At 35.9% G+C, this 25886-nt stretch overlaps 1 protein-coding gene across 3 annotated transcripts in view; it reads left to right on the top strand.

The window, feature by feature from the left end:
* Window positions 1-23156, top strand: part of LOC109034007 (insulin-like growth factor 2 mRNA-binding protein 1) — a 93164-nt gene extending 70008 nt beyond the window's left edge. The window contains exons 3-11 of one of the 3 annotated variants that reach the window (XM_019046904.2): window positions 1764-1937; window positions 2933-3178; window positions 6264-6407; window positions 8555-8671; window positions 9678-9813; window positions 10590-10778; window positions 11425-11613; window positions 14351-14593; window positions 15622-23156. In XM_019046904.2, coding sequence (XP_018902449.1) covers window positions 1764-1937; window positions 2933-3178; window positions 6264-6407; window positions 8555-8671; window positions 9678-9813; window positions 10590-10778; window positions 11425-11613; window positions 14351-14593; window positions 15622-15720 — 1537 coding nt within the window. In that variant the 3' untranslated portion in view covers window positions 15721-23156. Of the gene's footprint in view, window positions 1-1763; window positions 1938-2932; window positions 3179-6263; window positions 6408-8554; window positions 8672-9677; window positions 9814-10589; window positions 10779-11403; window positions 11614-14350; window positions 14594-15621 lie in introns of all 3 variants that reach the window. The other 2 variants (XM_019046905.2, XM_019046903.2) reach the window with 2 other exon arrangements.
* Window positions 23157-25886: the final 2730 nt, after the last annotated feature.

Below are 25886 nucleotides of genomic sequence, written 5' to 3'. Positions count from 1 at the left end.
GACCTTTAAAAACATAAACAAGAGAAAATACTCTTTATTCAATCGGCCTCTTTCTTGAATCCAAAGGAAATTTGCCCAAATCAAGAGGCTCGGCTCTTTGATTCAAGGAAAAATCGGATTGAATCAAGAGTATTTTTTCTCGTCAATGTTATTCAGAGTCTGGACTCTAGATTTAAGCGATTTTTTTTTTTTTTTCCAGTGCAGTTTATAGGTTTTAAGGGGGTGCATTTAGACGAAAAATGTACGAGAAAACCAACACGGAAAAAGGGCATAAGGGTTCAGCGATATGAGAATGGTAATCACGAACACACCCCATGATTGCGAATACTGCGTCGTATTGAAAGTATAGTAAACGCTACCAGCTGTCTGGTTATCTTTACCGTACAGTATCATTGTGTCAGTAATCAAGGCACTTGATTTACGCCATGATACTGCAGGGTACTACTTCTACTTCAAGTAGAATCATCATAGAATTTACCATTCTTTCCAAAATATTTCAGCTGTATGTATGAGGCTGAATTCGCGTCAACGTTTCCAACGGTCTGGAAAACCTGAAACGTCGGAAGAAAGAAGCGACTTAGAAACTCGGAAAAGGCGAGAAATTTGCCCCCCGAAAAATGCCAAAAGTTCGGGAATGGAGCTCTTACATGTCGAAGGATTTGCAATTCGTACGCATACGTACTCTCGCTTAAAATTTCACGAGAAACACGATGGTGTCACTGGTTTTCTTTGAAACGAACTCCCAAGCTCAAGAAAAGCTCTCTCTAAGTTGAGGTCGCAGGGGAAGGGATCCCCCTCGCTACCCTGTGAGTCCACCTCTGTATCTAGTCGAACTCGCCCTGCATAGAATAGGGAGCAATGACATCAGGAAGGTTGCCGTGATTCCAGCTTTGAAGGCCCTGAACAAAGTGGCAGCCCTGTCATTATATTTGCTAGCTGTCCTGTGGTCTCTCAGCGTACGGTGGAGAATTTCCTTTATTAGACCGCAACTTTGAGAGCTTTTTTTGAGCGGGAGTTCGTCTCAAAGAAAACCAATGGCTCCTACCTAGGAGCTAACTTCAGCAGGAGCTTTTTAGAGCTTGGGCGTTGGTTTCAGAGAAAACCAGTGGCACACACTCACCGTCCTGTCTCTCGCGAACTTTTTCAGGAGAAAAATCACTTAAATCGCAAATCTCTGACGCATGCAAGAGCTCCATTCCTGTGGTATACAAAAGTTGCATATCAATCCGAAAAAAATGGGAATTTTCGATGACAATCCGGCAGCAAAGATGCCGTGTGACTCGACGGAAGTCGTCGGTTCAAATCTTAATGAATGAAGCAGTCTGTGACCTCAGTTTGGCCGCGGGAGTCTCGGTTGTAGTGGGAGCAGCTCATTGAGCGACTCCACTCGAAAGCTCGCTACGAGTGAGAAGGAAAAAAAATTCACGTATCACAATACTTTTTCAGTCGATCACTCGCGGAGATGACGATAACTTCGGAACGTAGACCTTTTGCATTGATGCCCCCTCCCCCCGACCCCCGCTACTGAAGACCCGCTGATTGGGATTTGACAGGAACTCGGCTATCTTCTTATTATATTCAGAATATGGGAGAATTTCCAGAAGTCACTTCTTAGATCCACTGTCACAAAATATAGCGTTCGAAGTCACTTAGCCTCTCGCATCATAATTGGCAGCTTCCATCTCTTATTTTCTTTTTCGTTTTTATCCTGCCCATTTTTCCTCATCGACTAATTTTCTTTTTTAATTTTATTTTTATTTCAGTTCAAGTTCTAAAGTTATAGTTAGTAATATTGCAAATCAGACCAGAAACGAGGACATCGAGGCCCTTCTCAGCTCGCACGGTACAATCGTAAATTTCGAAAAGTTGAATTCGTCAAGGGATGGAGCTGCCAAAGCGTTTCAAGTCAGTTTTGAAACACCCGAACAAGCTCAACAGTGAGTCTCGAATTATTTTTACTTTCCTTATTTCAAGTGCTTCGCGAGATGCTGAAAAAAATATATTTACCTAGATTCGTTACTTCAGTTCCTCAAGTTTTCAGAGCCTTTGAATTGGAGTTTTTTTCTTCTTCTTTCCCCCTTTTTTTCTTCAGAAGAGGAATTGATAAATGAATGTTTGAAAAACAAAAACACAGACTCCGGGTTTTTTTTTTTTTTTTTTTTTTTTTTTTTTTTTACATATATCTATTATCACTTTTTAACGGTTTAGTGGTGCTCATGGGCGGACGCTTCCACATGCAAAAAAAAAAAAAAAAAAAAAAAAAGAGAAAGAGAAAAAGGGGGAAAAATTGAAATTACAATTAGAAGTGCTGGATGCAGCGACGCGGAAAAGGCGAAAAACCACGAAAATATTCGGAGCTTCTTATCCATGGTGTCCAGGGCCGGGAAAAACCGGGATTATCAGTGAGTGAACAATTCCACGGAAAAATCAGGGATCTGTTCCTGAAACCGAGAATTTTCTTCTACAGCTTAGAGACTATTTATTTTTCAACTTTTGCGGGAATTTTTTGTATCTATTGTCTTTAAGGTTTATGTCATTGCACCTAAACCGTCATTTTTGACGTCTTGAATGACCTTTTTGAGTCATCAAATCATCACACTAACAGAGAAACTTTCATTGACCAGATAATGTAAACATCAGGAGAGCTTTTGGAGGTAAAAATGTGGATGTGCGCCAAAGAATCAGCTGGAAGATGGGGAAAAAATCGGTATTTATGTCTGAAACTCCGGAAAATTGAATTTTCCCCCCCAGAAAATCCTGGGAGAGGGGAAAATTTACGGTTTCTCATTAGGAAATGAGCTCTTGAAAATCAGGGAAAAATCTGATATTGAGCATGGTCAAGAATTGTAGACAGTAGACACCATGGCGCATCTTTTTTTTAGTCCTAGATCTCAGTTCATGAACTAAAGGTAACTTAACTTGTGTGTTTCAGGGCTGTAAGTGAAGTAAACGGTTACGAAATTGATGGCAACATTTTAAAAGCAGACTTAGCCATGGACCGAAGGAGCCGGACCAGAGGGTCACGCTTCCAGTCGGGTGGATTCTCAAATGCTCCCGGCCAGCCAGGCCGCCAAACAGACTTTCCTCTCCGTGTCCTTGTTCAGTCAGACATGGTTGGTGCTATTATTGGAAGACAGGGTTCTACAATTAGAACAATCACTCAACAAACCAGGGCCAGGTAATTAAAGTTTGATTTTGCTCTAATCGCTCTTGCTTAGCATGCTTCGTCATTTTTAAATTGTTTATTTTCATTAAATGTAAAACTGTAATGGATTTGTATGAGCACAGTTTTTTTTTTTTTTTTTTTTTTTTGGTAATTAAGAATGTGGTGGATGAATGAGTCAAGTCTCTGTCTCAGAAAAAGAATATTATCAGTTTTACTTATGTACTTATTTTTATTACTTCAATTAAGGCGCCAGATGTGAAAAGGGCACTTCTTAGCTATCATAGCTATCATAATCTATGTCACTAATTTATGTCAGAGAGAAGCTGTAGAGTGATTTTTTTTGAAATTTTTCTATCGAACATTGTAGACTCATGGAGAATATTCAGTGAAAATTTCTGTGCAATGCAATGCTAATTCGCTTTCCTTACAGTGAATGACAAGTAGCAAATATTCTTAAGCACAGCACTGGAGAAGTGCCTTCTTTGCGCCAGCGCCTCAATTGTGAAGGCATTTTAAAGAACAAAATAACAAAAAAATATTAGCCTTGCAATGAAAGTTAAAAGTTCTAGGCACATATTGGTTTTTTGCCCGATCACTAATCTAATAACTCAGTTATTTGTACTTTACACTGCAACGGCTGTATGAAATATCTTTTTGGTCATTATTAGGCAAGCAAAAGATTACGGCAAAAATGATGAAAAAAGATTCATCGTGAAGTTTCGGTAACTGTAGGAGTGTAGGTACTATTCATCAAGAAATCGACATATATGCTTATACAATGTTATCGGACAGTATATTACCTAATGCACATGAAAATGAACCCCAAAGTAACTAATGGAAACCCTCTCCAAAAAGTGTAGATTTTGAGTTTTGAACCAGTGTAAGCACCAGTTGATTGAGTCTGTTGTAAGTTAAAGAGAAGCAGGTTAGTGATTGCCCTTGCCTGCCAATATTGAGGATTTCCATGTCAGCTTTTCTCAGTCAATTGGTTTTTCAGATTATTTTCTGGCACACTACGGTAGTCTTTTTACAAACTCAATGCTCCTCATAATCGTTTTTTCATGATTCACAGTTGATTTTTAGTGTTATGCTGGGAAAATCAAAATTTAAATGACATGATGACTGAAAAAATTTCCCTTATTGAGTCTTGAGGACATTGGGATACTATGCAGGGTGTCTGGAAGTTAATTTACCATTCTTTAGTCATTGGTTTTTTAAGTCAAATTAAGACTTTGGCTCATGAAAGTTTTACTGATAATGCTCTCTGTTTGTGGTACCGCCCATCAAAGCTAGGATGTTCCCCCATTTGGCTGCAACTCGTGTGTTTAGTGTCAGATGTTTGTAAAATTCGAGTTTTTAGAATTATTATTAGCATGATTCTCATGTTTTGGTGGTTTTAAACGTTTACAGTCCAATAGGAAGTGGAAGGCGGTGGCAAGATCTCTGTTAGAAAAAATGAGAGTAACTTTTTAGGTGTAGATTTTTTGCCTACCGCCTTTCTGTGAACGTGGAAACCTTTGAAAACACTAAGAAGGAAAGTACACTGTAAATTACTCTCGAAACTAAGTTTTCCCTAGCATTTGACGCTTTGAAAAACAGTTATGGACAAATATCAGGAAAAAATTCACAACCTTGAAGGCCTTCTAGGCAGAAGGAAGCGTTTTCAGAGAAAGTTTTTTTGAAATAAAAAGTCTCATTTTCACACCAAAAATTGATTCCCGAAGTATGGTGCCTTAACTGTTGGACACCCTGTAGAACAGAAAATCATTACTGAAAGAAAACTTGAAGATTAATACAGCTAAGAAGTTTTAATTTGCAGAACCTACATGATAGCAATACAGGATCTGTGAAAACTCTCTTCTTAGTCAATTATATGTCTCCTACTGATTTTGGTATGTCCAAGATGACCCTTTACTATTTTCATTCTATAACGTCTGTGAGTGTTCTGATTTCTATTATGACATGCTGAATCCCTCCACTAATTTTCCTCTCTTCTTGACATCTGGTCCTCCAAATTTTCTCTGAATTGTGCTCATCCTTTTTTAAAACACATTCAGTGGCAATCAAAATGTTCACTGTTCTCCTAAACATGGATAGAACACTATCCTTTCACTTTTAGTCATTTATCCGATTTTTGAAAATTATGTACATACTTCGAATGTTAAACCCCTTAATCTCAGAACTATCTCCTATTATTTTGTATTCCTCTCTGTTTATGATGATTTCATGGCTTATCCAAGGGTAAAAGTCCTTTTTTTCCCCCTTTTTGGTGAAGCTTTCTGAGGAAGCACCTGCAAACTCAATTAATTTGTCTCCGATTTGTATTATCTTCTAGCTACCAATTTGTGTTTTTAGTGGATTTTAGTGGATATTTTTTCTGTGTCACTCTCACTAATACTCAATTTTCCAATGTTCCAATCACACTAACAAAAATTAAGGTAACGGAAATGAGTTTCTTTTCAGTTTTAGTGAGCTCTCATTAACGCTTCTAAATGAAGTAGTGTTATAAACAATATTACTAACATTAATCAGAGCATATACTCTGCTGAAGCCTTTTGATTAAAACCTTTGCCTTTATAGATATAAATGGGTTTTTTGGGTTAATTTGTGGGTAGCCTGAACAAAGATAAACTTACTTGGCAGCCGTGGGTAGCAGTGCTAGTTTGGTGCACCTAGCATCTCAAATGCATCTGTCAAATTGAGGAACTCCTGATGTTTGTGTCAAAAGATTTGAGAGAAAGTGTTTCATCAATCAAAACTGTAGCTTCGAGTAAGATGCCAAACATGGCTTGATCTTTGTACGACAGATTGGGTTTTATACCTCATCGACCTTCCCAACTTAAACTTTGATTAGGTTGCATGACTCAGTTGAAGGCTTATCGTCGAAATTTCTTTATTTCAGATCAGTCATTTTGTTTTTTTGAAGGAACAGCATCTGTGATTTTGCAAAAGATTGCTTGCTTCTTGAATTCAACTAACAGTCTAAAGTGTGTAATTAGATTTTAGGAATGTTTTGCATACTAACAAATCAGAAACCAGTTCCCTTTACAACTTATTTAGATCTGAGGATTTTTTATTTTTTTATTTTCGTTTACTGTTGTAGAGTTGATGTTCATCGGAAGGACAATGTTGGATCATTAGAAAAAGCTATTTCAATTTACGGAAACCCAGAAAATTGTACAAATGCTTGTAAAAAAATTTTAGAAGTTATGCAGCAAGAAGCAAACTCCACCAGCAAAGGGTAAGTATCAGTTATGATAGAAGGAATAATATTTATGCTCCCTTCAGATCGCTAAAATCCCACTTTTTTCGCTAATTTGAAGGGTGTGAGTTTACTGATTAATCCCTGTCAAGGGATATTTTTGTGCAAGCTTAGAAAAGAGCTAAGAATTTCTTAGTTTTGAGACTACGTTTCTAAGGCCTTACAAGTGCTTAGTTTTCAGGAGAGTGCTCAGAAAAGTGCTCATTTCTCTTTGATCCTTTTTTCAACCTCCCCGCGTATAATATGAGTCAATTTTCCCCTATTTTGCTTGAATTTTTTTCTCAATTCAGTTTTTCGAGTGTTCTGACACTCCCTATACATGTAACATTGTGTGATTGTGTACAACTTTAAGCAGAGCTATCTCACGTCAAATCAATATAAAAAATCTATCAGTGTGTCACCTATCAAAACTCTTTGCATCATTCTGAAAGCGGATTAGGAAATCAACTCCTTTATCAAGAATTTTTCCACTTGTAATCGAGTTGAAGCATCTAATGCAGATAATTCCAACTTATTAGTTAGCATGCAGATACTGGATTAATTCTATCAGTTTACCTTCAGTTCCCTCATATAACCAAAAGTAAGGTAAAGAGCTAATTTGTTTAAAAAAATTTTATTTTATTTATTGTAACATTTATTAAAACCGAAAGAATGCATCAAAGCGGAATACTACTCATTATTATGTCGAGTAAATTTAGGTACAGAATTGGTTGACTACTTGTTTGGTAAGCTAAAATTTTACGTCAGATCAATGGTAACATGCTGTGGTGCTATGATTAGGTACACTTGCATTTCGTCAGAAAAGTGAATCTAGTTTGCTCTCAGGAAGCTGCTGTAAATGTTCTTTTAAACCGGAAAATTTTCGGAAAATGTGCTCAGATATGCCCTCAAAGGGCGCTTAGAAGTGCTTAGTTTTTTCCCGCTAAGGGTGCACGAATCATGTTAATGAAATCGGCAAAAAATTACTTAAGCTCACCCTCAGTTTCCAAGCAAGCAACTCATTTGAAAAGAAGTTTATATTTTAGCATGGAAACTCATTACTTGAGACCACCTTACGCTCCTGTGTGTCCATCCTCTAGTGCTAATTTGGCAATTGGTAATCACTACAATTTTAAGAGGCAAAAGAATGAAGAAGAAAGTAGAAACATTTTCACTTAGGATAATACCCCCTCTCCTATTGTAAGTCTTGTAGAGAAGGTTCATTAGGGGCTGTCAGGTATAATAAAGGACAAGAGGTTTCATTATATCTCTCGCAAAAAATTATAGAACTATGCAACTTTAGACTTAAAAGTTCCAAATTATTAAAAAAATGGGTGAAGTGAGAGAAACTAGCACAGTTTTAACTTGTAAGCTTCCACTCAATAGGAACATGAAAGAAAATTGATCTAATAGTTTCGAACATCTAGATTGAGCCAAGGGCAGGGCCTAGTTTTTTTATTTAGTATTTTATTTTGTGCTTGAGCATTGAAGAAGATCAAATTTTCTTGTAGTGAAACAGTTTGACCCAGGGGGGGGGGGGGGATTCCAACTGTGGATTGTGGTTATGCTCAGAAGTGCTGGAAATGCTTGATGAAATGCTCTTGTGTGCATCCCTAAAATGTTGCACGGAAAGGCCGTGAAAAGAGAATAAAATATAGACGTGAAAAGGGGGAAAAATTTTTAAGGGATATTGGTTCTGCTCAGTTTGGAAGTTTGCTCAACGCTCAAAGTGGAAGTTTGACATCTCTATTGTTTATTGACAGACAAGCATGAAACTCACAGTCGACAATTTTTTGGGACAAGTAAACGATTCTATTATTATTTTTCCAAAATATTCAACCCGTCTAAAAATTACGACTAAGAGCAGGAAGCAAATTTGAAGGCTGCTAATCTATGAAAGTGCATTTACCTTAGCACTCAGAGGTTTTTCAACTTGAGGAAAATGAATCCCAAGTTGGATTATCGAAATGCCGAATCCCTTCAAAATGGTGGCGGAAAAATGGTAGAAAATTCGCGGTTTGTTCGTTTATGGATAGAATTGCATGGATTTTTTGCTTCATTGAATATTTTGATCTCTCTGATTGTGCTCATGTCAAAGTATCTAATCTTTTTGTATGTCTAACAAATATTTCTCTCCTCTGTTGCAGTGAAATTACGTTAAAAATTCTTGCTCACAACAATCTGATTGGTCGCATCATTGGGAAAGGTGGAAATACAATAAAAAGAATAATGCAAGATACGGACACAAAAATTACAGTCTCCAGGTACTAAAATCTCCTTTTCTATGCTTTCTATTTCTCCAAATCACAAAAAATCTATTGCTGATAAATTGAAAGAATTGTTGGTGTTGTATGCACCACTAGTTGAATCTGTCATTCTCAAAAAGACTGAAGCCCCAGAAATGAAAATACAAAAAGATCGGTAGAAACGTATCAATCAACTCATTTCAAACCTTAAGATAGTTAAAAATGGGATTAATTCATTGCTGCAGTATTTGAACGCTCTGAGATTCAGAACGGGTCATTTAAACTGTTACTACTGTTTTTCTCTCAATCCCACTCTTGTTGCTTAAGTCATTTTGAGTATGATTGATTCAATTGCTACCTTGATAGAAATTGCGCAGAGCTTTTTCAGTTAAATTGTATCTTTTGATGTCAGCAGCACCACCTCCTCCTCTCAGCCAAGAGAAATAGTATGGCTATGTGCCAATCAATGAAGTAAATTTCATATGAATGGCAAATGGTCCGGCAAGCTGCTGTGGGGGAAAATGTGACTTAGGATCATAGTTAAACCTATTGTAACAAGAATTTGAATGGCTGAATCTATTGCTTCAAGACATTGAATGGCTTAGGATCATGAATATTTACACACCAAAGAAAAATAGCTGTGGAAGTTCATATATTTATTTACTTCTAATAACTAGAGGTATAGCCAAAGCTCACAGCAAAAGCTTTTAGACTTGAAATAACTTTTTTCTGGAATGAATTTCTCAGAATAAATTCCTTTTTTACCTTGGCCAAACTTTTTCTAAAAGATTGCAAAGAGTAAAGAGATTTTAAAAGCTCATTGGGCTGATTGAACATCATATCAAATAATATAAAAATTAGCCACAACCGAATTGCTCGGTATTTTGTTGTACTTCCAGTTCCTTTTTTCTTGAAGTATATTCAATTGTAAATTGCTTTTATAGATCGGCAAGGACCATTAAACAGTTAAGAAATTAACGAAGAAAACGATGGTTAATCTTTCATTATTTTATTTTTATTTCAGCATTAATGACATCAACAGTTTCAATCTGGAGCGAATTATCACGGTCAAGGGGTCAATCGACAATATGTCTGCAGCAGAATCACAAATTAGCGCCAAGCTAAGGCAAAGTTATGAAAATGATCTTCAAGCTATGGCTGTAAGTTATTCATTCTGCTATTTGTCTTTATTTTACATTCATTATTCCGAACCAATTCCCAAAATGGCAGTCTCATGTTCCTTTGTTCTAAACCTTACCTCAAAATGGGATCCGATTTAGAAGAAGAGTTAACTGCTGCCCCCCCCCCCCCCCAGGGGGGGGGGGATCTTATATTTTTTGCATCTTGAGTGGAATTTGATTCTATCTGACCTCGAGTTAGGTTGATGATGATGGTACTTCGTAGTCTTTCAATACAGGCAGAACATGTTCGTTGGGAACCCATTTACTTGAAGCGACAATCTGTAGACATAGCATTAATATTTATGATATTTGGATGTTTTCTTGATGAATCTCAGTTTCATTAATATTTACATGAGTAGTGTAGCCAAACCAAAACTTTTTCTCATGTTAATCTATCACTATTTCTGTATATTTGTATTATTGTATGGTTGAGCATAAAATAACTTCAAATGCTTATTTTTGGTCGTCAAAAGATTTTTGTGATTGTAATAGCATGAATTATCAATTTAAAAGCATCATTACCAAAGAAATTTCTTGTTTCTTCAATGAACCTTAACATAACGATTTTTAACCTCAAGAATCGAGAGTCGCTGATTTTTTCTTGGTCTTAGCCAAAATAAATTAACAAGTAAATAGATTGAACCATGTGAAACTCAAGATGGTCGCTTCAAATGAATCACCAAACCTCTGCTTCTTTATTATCTTGCGTTTTTAATTTTACAACAAATTAATTTCTTTGCAATTGTCTGTTGCAGCCACAAAGTATGATGTTCCCTGGTTTACACCCTGTTGCAATGATGGCAACCTCCGGTATGAGTTACACTCCTAGAGGAGCCCCTGGCTATCAGCCACCCGGCCTGTATGCAGGCGCACCACCAGCCCCATATCCTCCGATGTACCAACCTGGACCACCACCATCCCTCGCTTCAGGCGGTGATGCTCAGGTAGATATTTAATTTGAATCTCAATTAGTATACCTTTTACTTGAAGAAAGTATACACATAAGCATGCCGCTTCATAGTATTCCCTGGCGCTCTGCAATACAGAACTGCCATTGCCCCCTATTAAAGAACTCCAACCTTTCGACCCTCAAATCATCAGGGCTGCATATTGTAGCTAATCGTATGGTAAAATCATAAACATTCAAATTTGTTGCACCAGATTTAAATTATACATTGACTTAGATAGTTCTCTCCTTTACATGTGGTAATTACTTACTGTAACAAAGCAATGATGCACAAAGTGATAAGCAAGACGTATGTATATGGCAGGATGTGTAGTCAAGCAAGTTACATAGACAGAGGGTGTAAAAAATTCAAGAATGTTTTTCAATGCTTTTAATTCTTTAATAATTTGGACGGAAGGCCAAGAATATAGTATACATAATAGATGTTACCTATTTCAAATTTAATAAGGGCTAAATGTTTTCAGAATAGTTCTATATCTTTCTTTCTTTCTTCTTTACGAAAAGAAGGATGTGATTAGTGAATATAACCCTTACTGATGTATAACTTTGATTATATTACAAAATGTTTCAACCTTAAGAAGATGTTTCTAATTGTGATATAGGGTTTTGACTGTGATTTACAGGAAACGACTTACTTATATATTCCCAACAATGCAGTTGGCGCTATTATCGGGACCAAAGGCTCTCACATCCGTAACATGATTCGATTCAGTGGTGCCAGTGTCAAAATTGCTCCTCTAGAAGAAAAAGCAGATCCTTTATCTAGTGAACGAAAAGTCACAATTGTTGGCTCACCAGAATCCCAATGGAAGGTAAGAAAAGATAGTCTATATGTTGTAATTTCTTTAGTAGGCCGAGGCAGATCCAGTAATGACAGGGTGTCTGCAGGTCTGGAAAACCGGGAAAAATCAGGGAATTTGATCACTGTCTGGAAAACCGGGAAAAGTCAGGGAATTCGATTGAAAACTGGTGAAAGTCAGGGAATTTTCGCAATTCGAACATTCCGCGGCTATTTTTGCTCGTCATAGCCGAATTGGCCGAGTAGCGCGCTCGCGTGGCTGATAATGTAAACTGCTTTGTTCAACCAGTTTGCAACATGGCCGCTAGGTTCGCTAATGTGTGTTTTGAGTGACTTTGCATTTTTATTTAGATTTTCTAAGGTGAGTGCCCCAGTTTTGAGCAGATGGTTAACATGGGCGGAAATAGGGCCCCCCTCCCCCCCACAATGCTGATCGGCCCCTTCCAAAAATGTCAAGGACCCAAGCTAATAATTAACTTTGAGGTAAAAGGCATATGGAATGTAATAAATATGGGTTTAATCCCAATGTAATCGATCAAAGATGTCAGAAAAATGAAAATTACTTGCAAAGAGAGCAGCTTCCTCCGAGTAAGGAACATGGAATGCAGTTTGACTGTATCCGGTTGTAGTTTTTCGCGCATTTTAGCGCAATAATTGTTTTCACGAGAGTTAAATTAAAATATATTCAATTAAAACCCTCAGTAAGATTTAAAACAAGTCAGCAAAATTTCTGTCATCTTTAATATTTAATTCCATTTAATTTTTCATTGAGAATGGCTTTAAATTGCTCCCAAGACGTTCTAATTTTCAAAAATTTTCCGGGGGAGACCCCCTGGACCCCCCTCTGCAGGTGGGGGAGTCCCTCCAGACCCCCCTTAGCCCAAGCCATATATCCTTCTGTGCCCCCCCCCCCCCACAAAAAATTCCTAGTTCCGCTCATGACGGTTAATCAATTTTTTCAGTAAGTTAGGAAATTTAATGAAAGTGCTGGAATTTTAGTTTTTCTTTAACTGAGTAAAGAAATATTTAATTAATGTCAACTGCATTTTGCATGAAATTTTTCTGGTTCTTAAATAAACATGTTCACAACTGGTGCATCCACCCTGTAGAATACTATTGGTTGTTGAGTCTAAGACAAATTCAATACCAACAATAGGTTCATATAAGGAATGGAATCTATTGAATTAATTGACTTTTTTTTTTTTAAAAAAAAAAAAAAAAAAATTCCCGAATCAAGCAAATTTACCTAAAATCGAGAAGAGACTCGTATTTCCTCTTGATTATAGCAAAATCTGCCTGAGTTAGGCACATTTACAACCCTTGTTTTATATTTTGAGAAAAAGAGACTTGTATTTTCAGGGCACTAAGTAATATGCCAATATTTATGAAACCTCCAGGGTAAACTATAGTTTGAATTTTCCAAAGTATACGGGGCGATATGTCACAAAGAGAGCGTAGTAGAGCTTAAAAATTAAATTTTGGAGTTGAATTTTGCTCTGAGTATACCATTTTGGAATTAGCTTTATTTTGAGTATTTAGGATCTCGTTCCTTTCAAAAGTATTACTCAACTCCTTCAAACGCCATGGTAATTCAGAATATGACTTTACGGGGTCATTCCTAAGGATAGTTTTTTTTTTAATATTTTTTAACCAGCTCATCGTATGGCTAAACCCAAAAAGTCAGGGAATTTTGTCATTTTTTGTCATGGAAAACCTGGAATTGTCAGGGAATTTCATTCTGAAAATCTTGTAGACACCCTGTAATGATTGAAGTAATAAAACGTTGCCTGCTACGCCGGTCAATTCCACCGGCTTTAATGTGCTCTGCTGGCACCAAACGACCTGTAAATATCACTAGAGCTCGCTCAGCCAATTTCTTTGTATCAGCCTGGCAAGGCGGCGCTTGTAAGTGGACTAGCCTTGCTATCAAATGGCCGACAGCCCTTTTTCGTGGAGAATTTGTCAGTTTGCTGCATTCAAATTTCTGAAGGTGTTTTTATGCATTTCCATAGTCTCACAGGAAATAAGTAGTTACTGAGCCAATGCATTACTCAGAAAGGGCAAGAATTGCAGCGAAGCTAAAGTTTAAAATTTATCCGCGAACTATGCTAGTTAATAACTCTTTTGTAGGATGGCACAGTCCCAAAGCACTGTGGCAGGCCATGTGTTACAGAAAATTCAAAAAGCCATCAAAAATAGATAAACTTACAAGATTGTCTAAGATCTGAAGGAAATCAAAAAACCAGAAATATTGTCAAGAATGATAGAAAAAGTTTTCTTTTAAAAATATATTTTATTTATTTATTTATTTATTTTATTTGCTTTTACATCCATCTTCTATTTTATAAAATTTATGCCCGATTCTGAAGCCGCATTTAAGAAGCTTCAGGAAGAAAAGAAATCTTAAACACATGATCAAATTAACCTGGCTATGGTGTGTTGAACATTTACCGGTCTGTAATTTGAACATGAATCTGCTACATTAAAATTGAAAAATCTCCTTTCATCATGCCAAACGCTCCTCTGAATAGTATTTTCATGAGTATTCTTGAAAATTATTGCTTCACTCGTAGCTTACCTAGTGCCCACCTATCATGGGCATTTAGGCTTACTCAATTATTTTTCCATTTCCTTTCTCTATAAACGCCTTCAAGTTTGAAGGAGCAGTTTGCTGCTGATGAGCAAGTGTCATTTTTTCTATCTTGTTGTTCCTTTTTATCACTGTACTAACGAAGTTTTCTTATTTTTAGGCTCAGTACCTGATATTTGAAAAGATGCGAGAAGAAGGTTTTGTGATGGGAACAGACGAAGTAAGACTCACCGTGGAAATCCTTGTGCCGAGCAGTCAGGTTGGCCGAATCATAGGCAAAGGTGGTCAAAATGTTAGAGAACTACAGCGTTTGACTGGATCTATTATTAAGCTTCCTGAGCAAGGCTCTTCCCACGAAGAAGACACCACCGTCCATATTATTGGTCCCTTCTTCTCAGTTCAGGTATACTTAATTTCTTTTTGTTAGAGCAAATCTTTTAAGTTTACTTTAGCTTGAAGCTGTAGCTACAATTTTATCAAATTTTCATAAACTAAGCTCGTTTTTTCTTGAAATTCATCAAATTGATTCATTTGGAAGTCGTTCCGTTTCTCTTCCCCCCCCCCCCCCCAATTTCTAGTGAATTGTATGTGGTGAAGGTATTAATTAACCTGTTCTATCACTTAGTTTTGACAAATAAAGGCCCAGATGGGGCTTTGCACAGTTTTTTTTTTTTTAAATTTATCAACAGGAAGACTTGAAAAATTTCGAATATTTTCATTTTTTTCTGTTCTTCATTAAAAGCATTATATGCAGGATGGGTTAGCTACCATTTAAAATTTTAATCCTGACTTTTTGAGTTCATTGAAGCTTTATAAAATGTAATACATATTGAGTTCCATAAGTCTGTAGTTTAGACGCAGAAGTTGGCTGCCACAAAATACAGCCAGCAGAATATGTTAAGTCGCTTCCAATTGCAAATGAGTCGAGATGTTTGAATCATATAAAGAAGAAAACTCAACTCGGAACTTCAAGATTCATTTCATGGTCTAGCAATCCATTACAAACAAGTTTTAGTCCTATTCTCTCATCCTAATACCTGTCATTTATTTTTCATTTTTCTGAAATTTTCAAATCTGAATAATACATTCAAAATTTTTTATCACTTGCCATGCTGAAAACCAACCGTCAGTTAGATGGTGTCCTGTGCACACAGCTCTGTGGACGGAGATAGAGACCTCCTAAATTCATCTTTTGTCAAAGGTTTTCTCCTCAACAAATAATAACAAATCTTGAGTATTTAATTATTTTGACTGTCAATTTTTTTTCATTCTTCATGTGCTCTGAGTTTTCATTGTGGTTCAGTTTATGGTTTCAGAACTGTTTCAAGAACAGATTTTCTGTTTTGACTCCATCTTTCCTTGCGTTGTATGTTGTTTTGTTTGTATGTGCCAAATATTTCAAAGGCGTATTTTTTTGTTTATTTTTTTTAGTCTGCTCAAAGGAAAATCCGTTCAATGGTCCAGCCAGGGCCTGGGGGTCCAGTGGGGCGCATGCCACGTCATCGAGGGCCACCGGAAGCTTCTCAGTAACGCCAGCTACCTTAGTAAACACCACCAAATTGCCACACCGCCGCACCAACTACGAGACCGCCACACCAAAGATGCATCGGCGATCAACACCAACTCTCATCTGGGGCGGAAAACTATGTGACTCTATTATAGTACAAAGGGGCTCACCCACCGGTAGGCAGGTGAAAGTGTAGCATTTTCTAATTTTTGTTGTTAGGTTTTATCACTCAGAAACGAACACTTTCGCCCTTCTACTTGCGGCACCCCAATTTGTGACTTAGGGTAAATAATTGTTTTTAAAAAATGGAAAAAATAAAAAAAAAAGTAAAAAAATTTATGAAATGAAAATATATATATATGATTGATATATATTTGAAAAAAATACAAGAGAAAAACGAGGGGATTTTAAAAGTGGAAACACGTTTATTTTTGATAATGTTGTTAAGTAATTTAATAATCTTTGTTAGAAGATTTTTATTTAAATGATGACAAATTATTTTTAAAAGTTAGAAAATTTGTTTTCCTCTTTTTTTATTTATTTATTTAATTTTTTAAAATTTTAAATTATTTACTATGGCGTGTAGCATTTTACGCTACATGGAAATTGGAGAGTCAATACAGAAGCCATCGAAAGTAAAATAGCCTTATTAACTTCATTTTAAATCAAAAGGAGGTACTGAAGACTGAAATTATGTTAGCTGTCTCAAAAGTAAGGAAGATTTTTGATAGAATCCATTTGAAAGCTAGCTTTATCTCTGTCGAGGGTTTTATGCATTATCTTTTGGAGATTTCAAGTTACTCCACGATCTTTTTGGTCATTGTTGCCCTTCATGCTTAAAAATCTGAGTCTCATGAATGTGCAATGGGTATTTGCAAAAAATGCGACGCTACAATTTTTCAACTAATGACATCAGTTGAGGCCAGAACAAGTTTGATGAAAATTAAACGAACAAGTCCTTGAAATACCTCCCGGTCTGCTGTTTTAGCAATAGATAATTTTACCAGAAATAGTGGAGCGGAAGGTTTCTCTTGACCTCCTAACAAGTGTTGGCACTATTCTTCAAAGGAGTATTTGTTTTTCAGAAAAAGCTTTGGTAAATTTCATGGTCTTTTAAATGCCACATTCTTCCGAATACTATTTATCTTCCTTACTTGAGAGACTTTTCAGCCTTTTCCTTCCCTCTTTTTTGTATAACCAATTTCCTTTTTGATCAACCTTCGTTTAGATTATCCCCTATCTCAATTAAGGTGCGCTAGCTTTTAGCCTTAATGCCTCTCTGGGAATTGTGTAGTATCAAACAAATCAACAGTTCATAACCCCAAAATTGCATTTAGGTACACCATTTCTAATCTTGGTAAAGCTAGTTGGTGCTCCCAAATATCTGTCCAAAATCAATTTCTGCTTTTAAAAAATTTACACCGCGTCACAGGTAGTTTGCGGTTTTATTTTAATTTTTTCTTTTTTTAAATACAATTAACAGATCCATCTCTGAGAGAATCAAGCGAGATCAAAAGTTATTTGAAGAACCTTCTTTATCCCAATATTGCATCCTAAATACACGGAAGAAGATCCAGTCAAAGCCGATGTTTCAATAATCAATCTCACTCTTTTGGTCTATGGTCATACTTCCCCTCTGGCGTAACTCTGTTTCCTACATGACTTTTTTGTCAAGCAAGTGGTGGTCCCTTTTCCTCTCTCTTAGTACCTTTTTTTTATATTTCTGTTCATTTGCAACTGATAACCTTCTTTTGCCTACAATAGTACCATATTCAGTGCATTATAATAAGCCTTGATTAGTTTTGTAACCTCAACTCTGTGCAGCTATCTTAAAATCTGGTGATATCCTTTGTTTGCCATTTTTCATGATAGCCCCAGCAGTAGCTTCATATACATTTTCAACTCAGTGTTTTTGTTACAGTTTATATTGTGGTCAGTATCTTTGCAGCCCTCCCAATTTATTTTTCTCCATTTTGGTGCCTTGTGAAAAATGTTTCGTAATTCCAATAATTTTTCTTCTCTTTTTCGACAGCTTCAGGCCTTGCAACCGTTGCCTATATAGCGCATTTATATTAGTATTGACATGAATTTCTGTACATTAGTTATTGCTCCATAGACTAGATTTTGTTAACTATTTTTACAGTTTTATTAGGTTTTAACTTTTTTGTTATTTAGTTACGTAACCACAGTTTTTCTCACTCTCCTTCTGCTGTGAGGACAGCTTCGATCATTTTAAATTCGTCTTGAACCTCTTCAAAGTCTCATTCTAAACGTTAATCGAAGAATTATTCTAGCGTTACTCTCTGTTTTAGGAGGCTTATCTATTTACAAATCTCCTCGCTGATTTTACTATTTGTGACTAAAGGTCTCATTTTAGTGTGAGAAACTTGTTGAGAATATTAGTTTTTGACATCTTTTTGAAATCTGTTAATTTGCGGCTAATTTTACACACATGCAAACCTCCCCAAAGCCATTTAAGAATTCATACAGCATTAGAGACTGGAATGTTTCTCACAAAAATTATTTGTAGAAGCAGAACTGGTAATCAGTTGATTCTGCCAATGAATGGAACTGCTTCTGCAAGTACTTTGTAACTAGCTCTGGTAGAACTTCACATTTTGCCACAGCTCCAGTGCTCTATGAATTCTTAATATTAAAAGTACTGCTGAGCTGCGATTCCTTCCTAGTTTTCGATGTTTGATTCAGCAATATAGAAAGAATAGTAGAGATTGCTAGTTATTGAGCTTGTCAGGCTTTTTCTACCCCAAACCTGTCCGTAATGTGTTCATGCTACCGAGAGGTAGCTGTCAAGCTCAACATTTAGTAGTCTCAGCTCCTTTCACCACTCAGGCGGAATTTTTAAATATTTGAAGTTTAAAACTTTGTTTGAGTTTTGAGTTAGTCAATGGATGTGCATCCCAAAGCAGTGATTGTAGATCTAGAATGTGAATTTTTTTTGATCAGTCCTCATAGCAGATAAGACCTCTTCCATTACCTCAGAACCTGAAAGCTGAGAAAACTTGAAAGCAAAGATTTTGCTATTACGAGACATAGCTTATCGAAGGTATTTTTTTGCCAAGCTGGAAGATACTGATGCACTCTTTATTGTTACATTATCACAATTTGTTTTTTTATTTATTTATTCATATTTATTCATTTTTTCTTTACACAGGTAGTTTGGTTGCTTTCAAGTCTGCCATTACTTTTTTGTAACAATACTTACGGGTTCATATTTTCTTGTTACGTTCTCCACAATTTTTCTTTCCTTTGACTTTCCCCATTCCCCTCTCTTCTCTATAAAATTTTTAACCATTGTTAGTAGTTAAATAGTTTCAATTGAAAATTACACTTGCTAGTTCATCCTCTTCAGCATCAGCAATTCCTCTCTTTGCATAACACTCACTTTTTAGTGGAATATCTCAAAGTTTCATGAAGTCGAAATCAATAGCACCATGACAAAATATTGAAACAAAGACCTAGTACCAATCTGGATCAGGTCATTTGAATGCTTAGTGCGTTTCCCAACATTTAACATTTCAAAACTTAGCAATATCGTTGCTGAGAGGAAACTTGTTATATGTCCCAAATCCCTTCCACTCTAACCCATGCGAGACCTACCATCAGTTACGATGGGTCCATTACTTTTTTTTGAGAATGTGAGCTTATTTTAAAGTAATCTACATTTAAGATTCATTTGTACGGTAAATCTCATGAAATATGTGCTTTTACTTTCCTAAATATTTTTGTCTCCTTTTGAATAAGTTTGTTTTATTGAAGTTGTGCAACGTACAAGTGTCTCTCAGGGAGTATTAAAACGTTATACTATCTTTATTATTGTAACTCGAAAATCGTACGTGTATATACTTCAATCACAGCCCGATTGATTCCAGTTTCATAGGGAAAATAAAGTCTTACGATTGCAAATACAGCCTTTTCAAATGCATGATCAATGCCCAAAAGTATGATGTTTTAAATAAATCAGTTTGTTCACCACAAACTTTGGAATTTTATACGTAAGTTTCTCATCCTAAGTTTGATTCATTTTGCACTGCTTTTAAGATAATCAGCACCCATTTTATCAAACATCAACTGAGTTTTTTTTAAATGAAATCTTGCCCATCTTGGTACTTACAAGTTAACGTAGAAAATTGCATACTGTAAAAAAGACTAAAAATAAAAATAAAAATAAAAAAAATGAAAAATAAAAAAAAACTGCTTCTATTTATCAATTCCCTTCTCAAGTTTATATAATAAGTTCTATCTGTAATGATGCAATTCTTTCAAGCACTTGGCTTTCCCTTCTGAAGTTCAATATTTCATAATGTTTCTGTGATGTTGAACTGCAAGTTTGGAAATCCATAGTGGATTTGATTGTTTTGCTCCAAAAATTACAGCACGTGGTCTAGTTGTCTATACTTAACCTAAGTTGTGCTGGGTTGAGCCTGATAGTGAAAAGAAGAAATTGCATGCAGGAAGCATCAACAGACGGAAGGCTCTGTCACAATAACCTTTATTCTGAAAAACATGTCTATCCCCTCAGTTTGACAAGTTAATGCAAAACGATAACGAAAACTGGACATTTCTCAGTCAATAGGTTGCTGGTTCCCTGTTTTCATCGGCTGTTTGGTGGAAACATCCAATTTTCTGTCAAATTTGTATGAACATTGAAGTCTTATGTTTGTCTCCTGATCATGGATTTTCAGTTTCGATAAACTTTCTCAGATCATTCTTGCTCACTCACGACACAGTCTGACAATTAATATTTGATTCACATGCATAATTTCTCAGATTCGCTTACGTATTGATAACAGTCAAGGGACTGATGTGAAACATTTTTGAACCTTCCACTGGACACCTTGTTTGTCTATTTTTCACTTCGCTTTCTTTATGTTATATCTATTCCTGTGTGTATACTGATTTCTTGGCTTTACTTTTCATCTTAAATTCCATTTCAATGTCTTAAGTGTGTAAAACTGTAAAATTAATTTTTCTTAAGTCCAGGGAAAGGTTCAAAAACAATTGTACAGTCAAAATATACGAAAGATTGAATCCGCACTAAACTATTTTATCAATACTAAGTTCTGTCTAAATTTAAATTTTTACTCCTAATTCATTTGTTGCTAATTATCGGGAGAAGTTAATCTTTCTAGTTTGGTTTCCATGATCGACCTGCCAATGCAGTCTGCAATGTAAGAATTAGAAGTATGACTGTCATAAAATGAGAAAATATTTTGGTCAGTCTCTAATGCATCATTTTTAGCCAATTTCTTTCCTCATTTTCTGCTTTAGTTAGGCACAATAAGTATCAACTGTAAATTGAAATGATATATTTTGGTAGAAAGAAAAAACAATGAAAACTTTCTCTACAATCACTTTCATTTGCAATCCTGCCTCTGCATTCCTTTGGCAGACTTTTAATTTGAACCGCGCCAGAAATAACTGTGCAATCAGGATTAGTTTCAGTTCATCTGAAGTCAAATTTCATTCATAGTAAATGAATTCTTTATGGTGTGAATCACCCTGACAAGATAGACAGCTGATCTGCTCTGCAAAGCTATTCTTGCGTTTTGTAAATATTTTTTAAACAGGTTTTATTTGAAACTTAGGTTTGTTATTCATGTGACAAAAACTGTCTCTCGTGCAAACACTTTTAGTTGATTTAGCCGGAAAGAGCAACACCAGAGTCCACCCATTTTCACTCTCTGTTCAGACTTTCATGATTTTGTTTTTGCCCGGAGGAGCATGAATGTACAAGGACAGATTCTATTAACATGTCTTGCACACTTCTTCTTGCTATTTCATTTCGCTGAACCATTTTAAGTTCAGTCCTGAACCTGTAAAATTTTTGTCTGTTTATTCACTGTATTATCCGTTCTCAAAAGTATTTTTCAAAATTCCTCCCATTTGATCATAAAAATCCGATCCACCTGATCGTGAGCAACCTTTGGAGTAAATTTTGGCCTGGATATCACTAAATTGAGAAATTCTTAAACTAACATCAGCATCTCTTCAATTTTTGTATCATTTCATCCTTGTCTTGCAATTCAGTCAAAGAGAGGAAGGCTGATATCAGCAGCACCATTTTACTTTTTCATTGCCGACTGTTACATACTCTATTTTAGAATTTCATCTGCTGTTACATTGCTTTTTATTTTCTTACACAATGTATGAGGATTTTTTTAAATAATCCAGAACACAGTAGCTCCAGGCTGACTCGTTTTCTCTGAAAAAGGAAACTCACAAAGAAAAATGTAGGTGTCCACCTCCGCATAATCAAATGATGACGGATTTTGAAAAGTTCAAAATGGAGCTTCATGTTTCATTTGATGTATTATCATATGTTTTATATCTATATTATGTATGTCTATAATTTCTCTTTTCTCTCTCTTTTTCTCCTCTGTCTCTGCCCATTACAGATGAAGTTTGTATATTCTGCTGAAATATATTTGTCTACATATGTATGATAAATGTTTATGTATGTAACACTGATATATTTATGCATCACCGGTACCCATTTTACTGGCTTTCAACGTGACTGTGTGCCAACTTGTCATCCATTTCATTTTGCTTTTTTACCTCTAGTTTAGTTAGTCTGAGAAGAAAAAAGTCCCTTAAAAAATTGAAAAAAAAAAAAAATTATATGTAGTCATGTTTATCATTTATCTATCCGTAATTTTTGTGTATTTATCTAAAACTTACTCTGTTTGCTACAAGAAAAAGGAATCGATGTCTACTCAGGAGTGATTTGAATTGAAATTTCTTTTGGATTATTTGCATGTGTTTTCATATTTTTCTGTCTGACTCTGTGCGTGTATTTTCAAAAGTTTTGGAACATAGAAATAATGGATAAGTGCACGTCACGTTGATATCGCTATCTTACAGTCGTATTCTATATTCTGTACTGGTTATCTATAATTTGTTACTAAATACTAAATACTGGATAGTAAAGTAAACATTAAAAATAAAAAGTAATTACACTTTGGTGGAGGGTTTGTCAGGTAGAAGAGGCAATGTATTTTGACGAGAATGAATTTATTTTCAGTCAACTGACCTCTTAAACGATAACGATGATTTAAACAAGACAAAAACTGCACTCTGTGTCCGTTGCCTTGAAAGATGCAGAAATCCAAATCCAAATCAGGCGTTCAAACTACATTTTTCAAGGGGCAAGGCTGAAGCAGCGGTGCCAGTCGTTGAGCTACAGTAAACAGTAAACCTCAGTGAACCATACAGTCAGGATTATAGATTTTACACAGGTTTGTGTTGACTAATTATAGATTTATACGTTATTGAAAATGTCAGAGTTATATGTTATATCGGTGTTAGCATTTTTAATAATTTGAATTTTATATATATATTTTTAATATATTGTTAACAACTAACAAACCATCGTCTATAGTTCATGCAAGCATTGCAGTCTCCTTTTTCTACCATGGAAATAAACTAATTATTATAGTTATTTTACTTGTAATTTTTTCTCTGTCCATTATAAGCCTCTGTTTAAACCTTACAATTACTAATCTGTCACGTAGCACTCCTAGGTGGAATGAATTGAAGACTGAAATGAAAACAAAAAATTAAGTAACTGTCTCATCATACACCTTAAAGTGAAAAGGCTAAGTAGCAAGTGAAAGAAAACAATAATCGATGGTGAAACTACAGGAAGGCCTATCTCAGTTCCTGATGCCGCAGACTGCCTATCATACTTACTTCATTTTTTAAATGGAAAAATACTCAATGTCATCTCTTGAAAACTTTCCCTATTTTTCTTTGCTGTGTGGAGAAAATTTTAAGCAATAGCATCGGTTTGTTCTTCTTTGATAAAATTAAAAGGTACTGGAAAGATTTCAAACAAGATAACGTATTTCTGTAAGTTCACTTTTGTAATGAATAAGAAGTAAGGAAAAGTTTGCTGATTTTTTATTGGCTCATCCAAGTCTTAAGCAATTGAACTATATATATTGGGAAATCTTTGCAGCTAATTTTTTTCTTCTTTTTTTAAACTTTTTCACTCTAAGTGTTGTTTTAATATTCCCAAGATCCATGTACAGATGTTTTTATACTTCACTAACCAGCACATGGGAATTTTTCTAACTGAATCATAAAAATTAATAATTTGAATTCAATCTTTAAATGAAAATCAATCCTTGGGATCCTCTGAGTTGAGAGTCAAAGAAAGAAATGCAAATAATTGTCACCACTGTCATCAAATCCCTGTAACCATGCTAAAATGTTTGAGAATCCTATTTTACTCGATGTCAACACAATTTAAACTTAGAATTTTTCAGAGAAATTTGGTTCCAACAGAAATAATGTTGTGAAAGGTATCCAAAAGTGCATTTGTTTCAATGAAAAGAAATATGTAGAACGTCAAAATTAGTCCTGGCAAAAAAAATTTTTATTGAACAAAATGGATCCAGGAAAAACAGACCAGAGTTGGATTTATCTCAATCGTTCTTACTAACCTCTAACTTGACATTCATTCTCCCCAGTTGCATTGGCTGTTAAAAATCCATGTAAGTGAGTGATTTTTAGAATTTAACAAAATTTTGGTGCCAAATTTTTTCCCTACATTTTTTTTCAACGTGAATTTCACATGAAATTTTACTTCGAAAAGAACGTGAAGGGTTACACACCCAACTCACACACGTTATTAATTTTGTTTACTTTTTTTCAAAGTCCGAATTTAACACTCAATGCTACCAATGAAACAATGCAACTATTCGTTCTCTGAGGCCGCGCTAGGAAGTATCTTTTCACAATGAAGGCTTTTCTTATCAGGCCCACCACAAGGGGGGGGATACTGGGTCCCTGGTACCGGGGCGCGGGTCCCGGAGGGGGCCCGTGTTACCCGTTAAAAACCACTACGAATTCACATGCAACCCTTGTTTCGTAAGAAAAAATGAAAAATTTACCCTAAAAATTTCGCAAAAGGTGAATAGATTTTCAGAAACACGCTGGGGCGCTGTAGAATTCTTCTTAAATTTTCAAAGAAGTATACTTCTTGGAAAATTTCTATCTATATTCAAGATTTTCAGTACAGAGGGATATTTTTAGTAACTGCGTTTCATTTTCTTGCGTCGTCAGATGCTAAGGGTCTCCAGTCTGGGCATCCTCGACTTCAATGGCTCATGGCTCAACTCCCTTGCCATAGAGAAACGAAGGGGGAGTCCAGGGGGGCCTGGCCCTCATAGAACTGAAAATAGTATCATATGCCCCCCCCCCCCAAAGAAAAATAAAAATTTTCCAGATGTTTTGAATGCAACAATTCGTAAGTATTTTGTGCTGAAAGTATAAAAAAAACCATAATTATTTCGCAGAAATTGATGGAAAAATTCTTTATGGAAGCTTCAAAATGCGTCCAATTAGTCGTATAAATTCTAAAATTTCTCGGGGGATGCCCCTCGGACACCCCCCCCCCCTCCGTGCTTGGGGCACGGACCTTAAAACTGGTACCAGGGCCCGAGATGGGATGTGGCGAGCCTGCATGAAGGATATTTCCATTTAAATCTTCCGTCACATTCTTACGGCGCAATGATACAACTATTTGAACTCTCCGGAATGCGTGAGGTATCACGCTGCATTTGAAGGCGTTTTCAAAACAGCCAAGTTCCGATACCCGGATTATCGTTTTGCATAGTTCATGTTCTTTTGTTATATTCCGTGCCACTTGTTTATTTTTAATCCTCCTATAAAAACCACCCATTTGCTAAATACAATTCTAGCTGAAGCGCACTTCAGCGCATTCATGACTGCAAAAATGTTAACGGGAATCGAAAAGGCCAGCGTGCATGAAGGCTATCTCCATTTAAATCTTCCGTCACATTCTTACGGCGCAATGATACAACTACTTGAACTCTCCGGAATGCGAGAGGTATCACGCCGCGTTTGAAGGCGTTTTCAAAACAGCCAAGTTCCGTTATAGGAATAATCGTTTTGCATAGTTCATATTATTATGTTTCCATTTCTAACCACTTGTTTAATTATAATCCTCCTATAAAAACCACCCATTTGCTATAAATACAATTCTAGCTGAAGCGCACTTCAGCGCATTCATGACTGCAAAAATGTTAACGGGAATCGAAAAGGCCAGCGTGCATGAAGGCTATTTCAATTGCAATCTTCCGTCGCATTTCTAAGGCGCAATGATACAACTATTTGAACTCTCCGGAATGCGAAAGGTATCACG

This window comes from Bemisia tabaci, chromosome 1 (assembly GCF_918797505.1).
Source record: "Bemisia tabaci chromosome 1, PGI_BMITA_v3".
Taxonomy (NCBI): domain Eukaryota; kingdom Metazoa; phylum Arthropoda; class Insecta; order Hemiptera; family Aleyrodidae; genus Bemisia; species Bemisia tabaci.
This window is presented reverse-complemented; position numbering and strand designations above follow the sequence as displayed.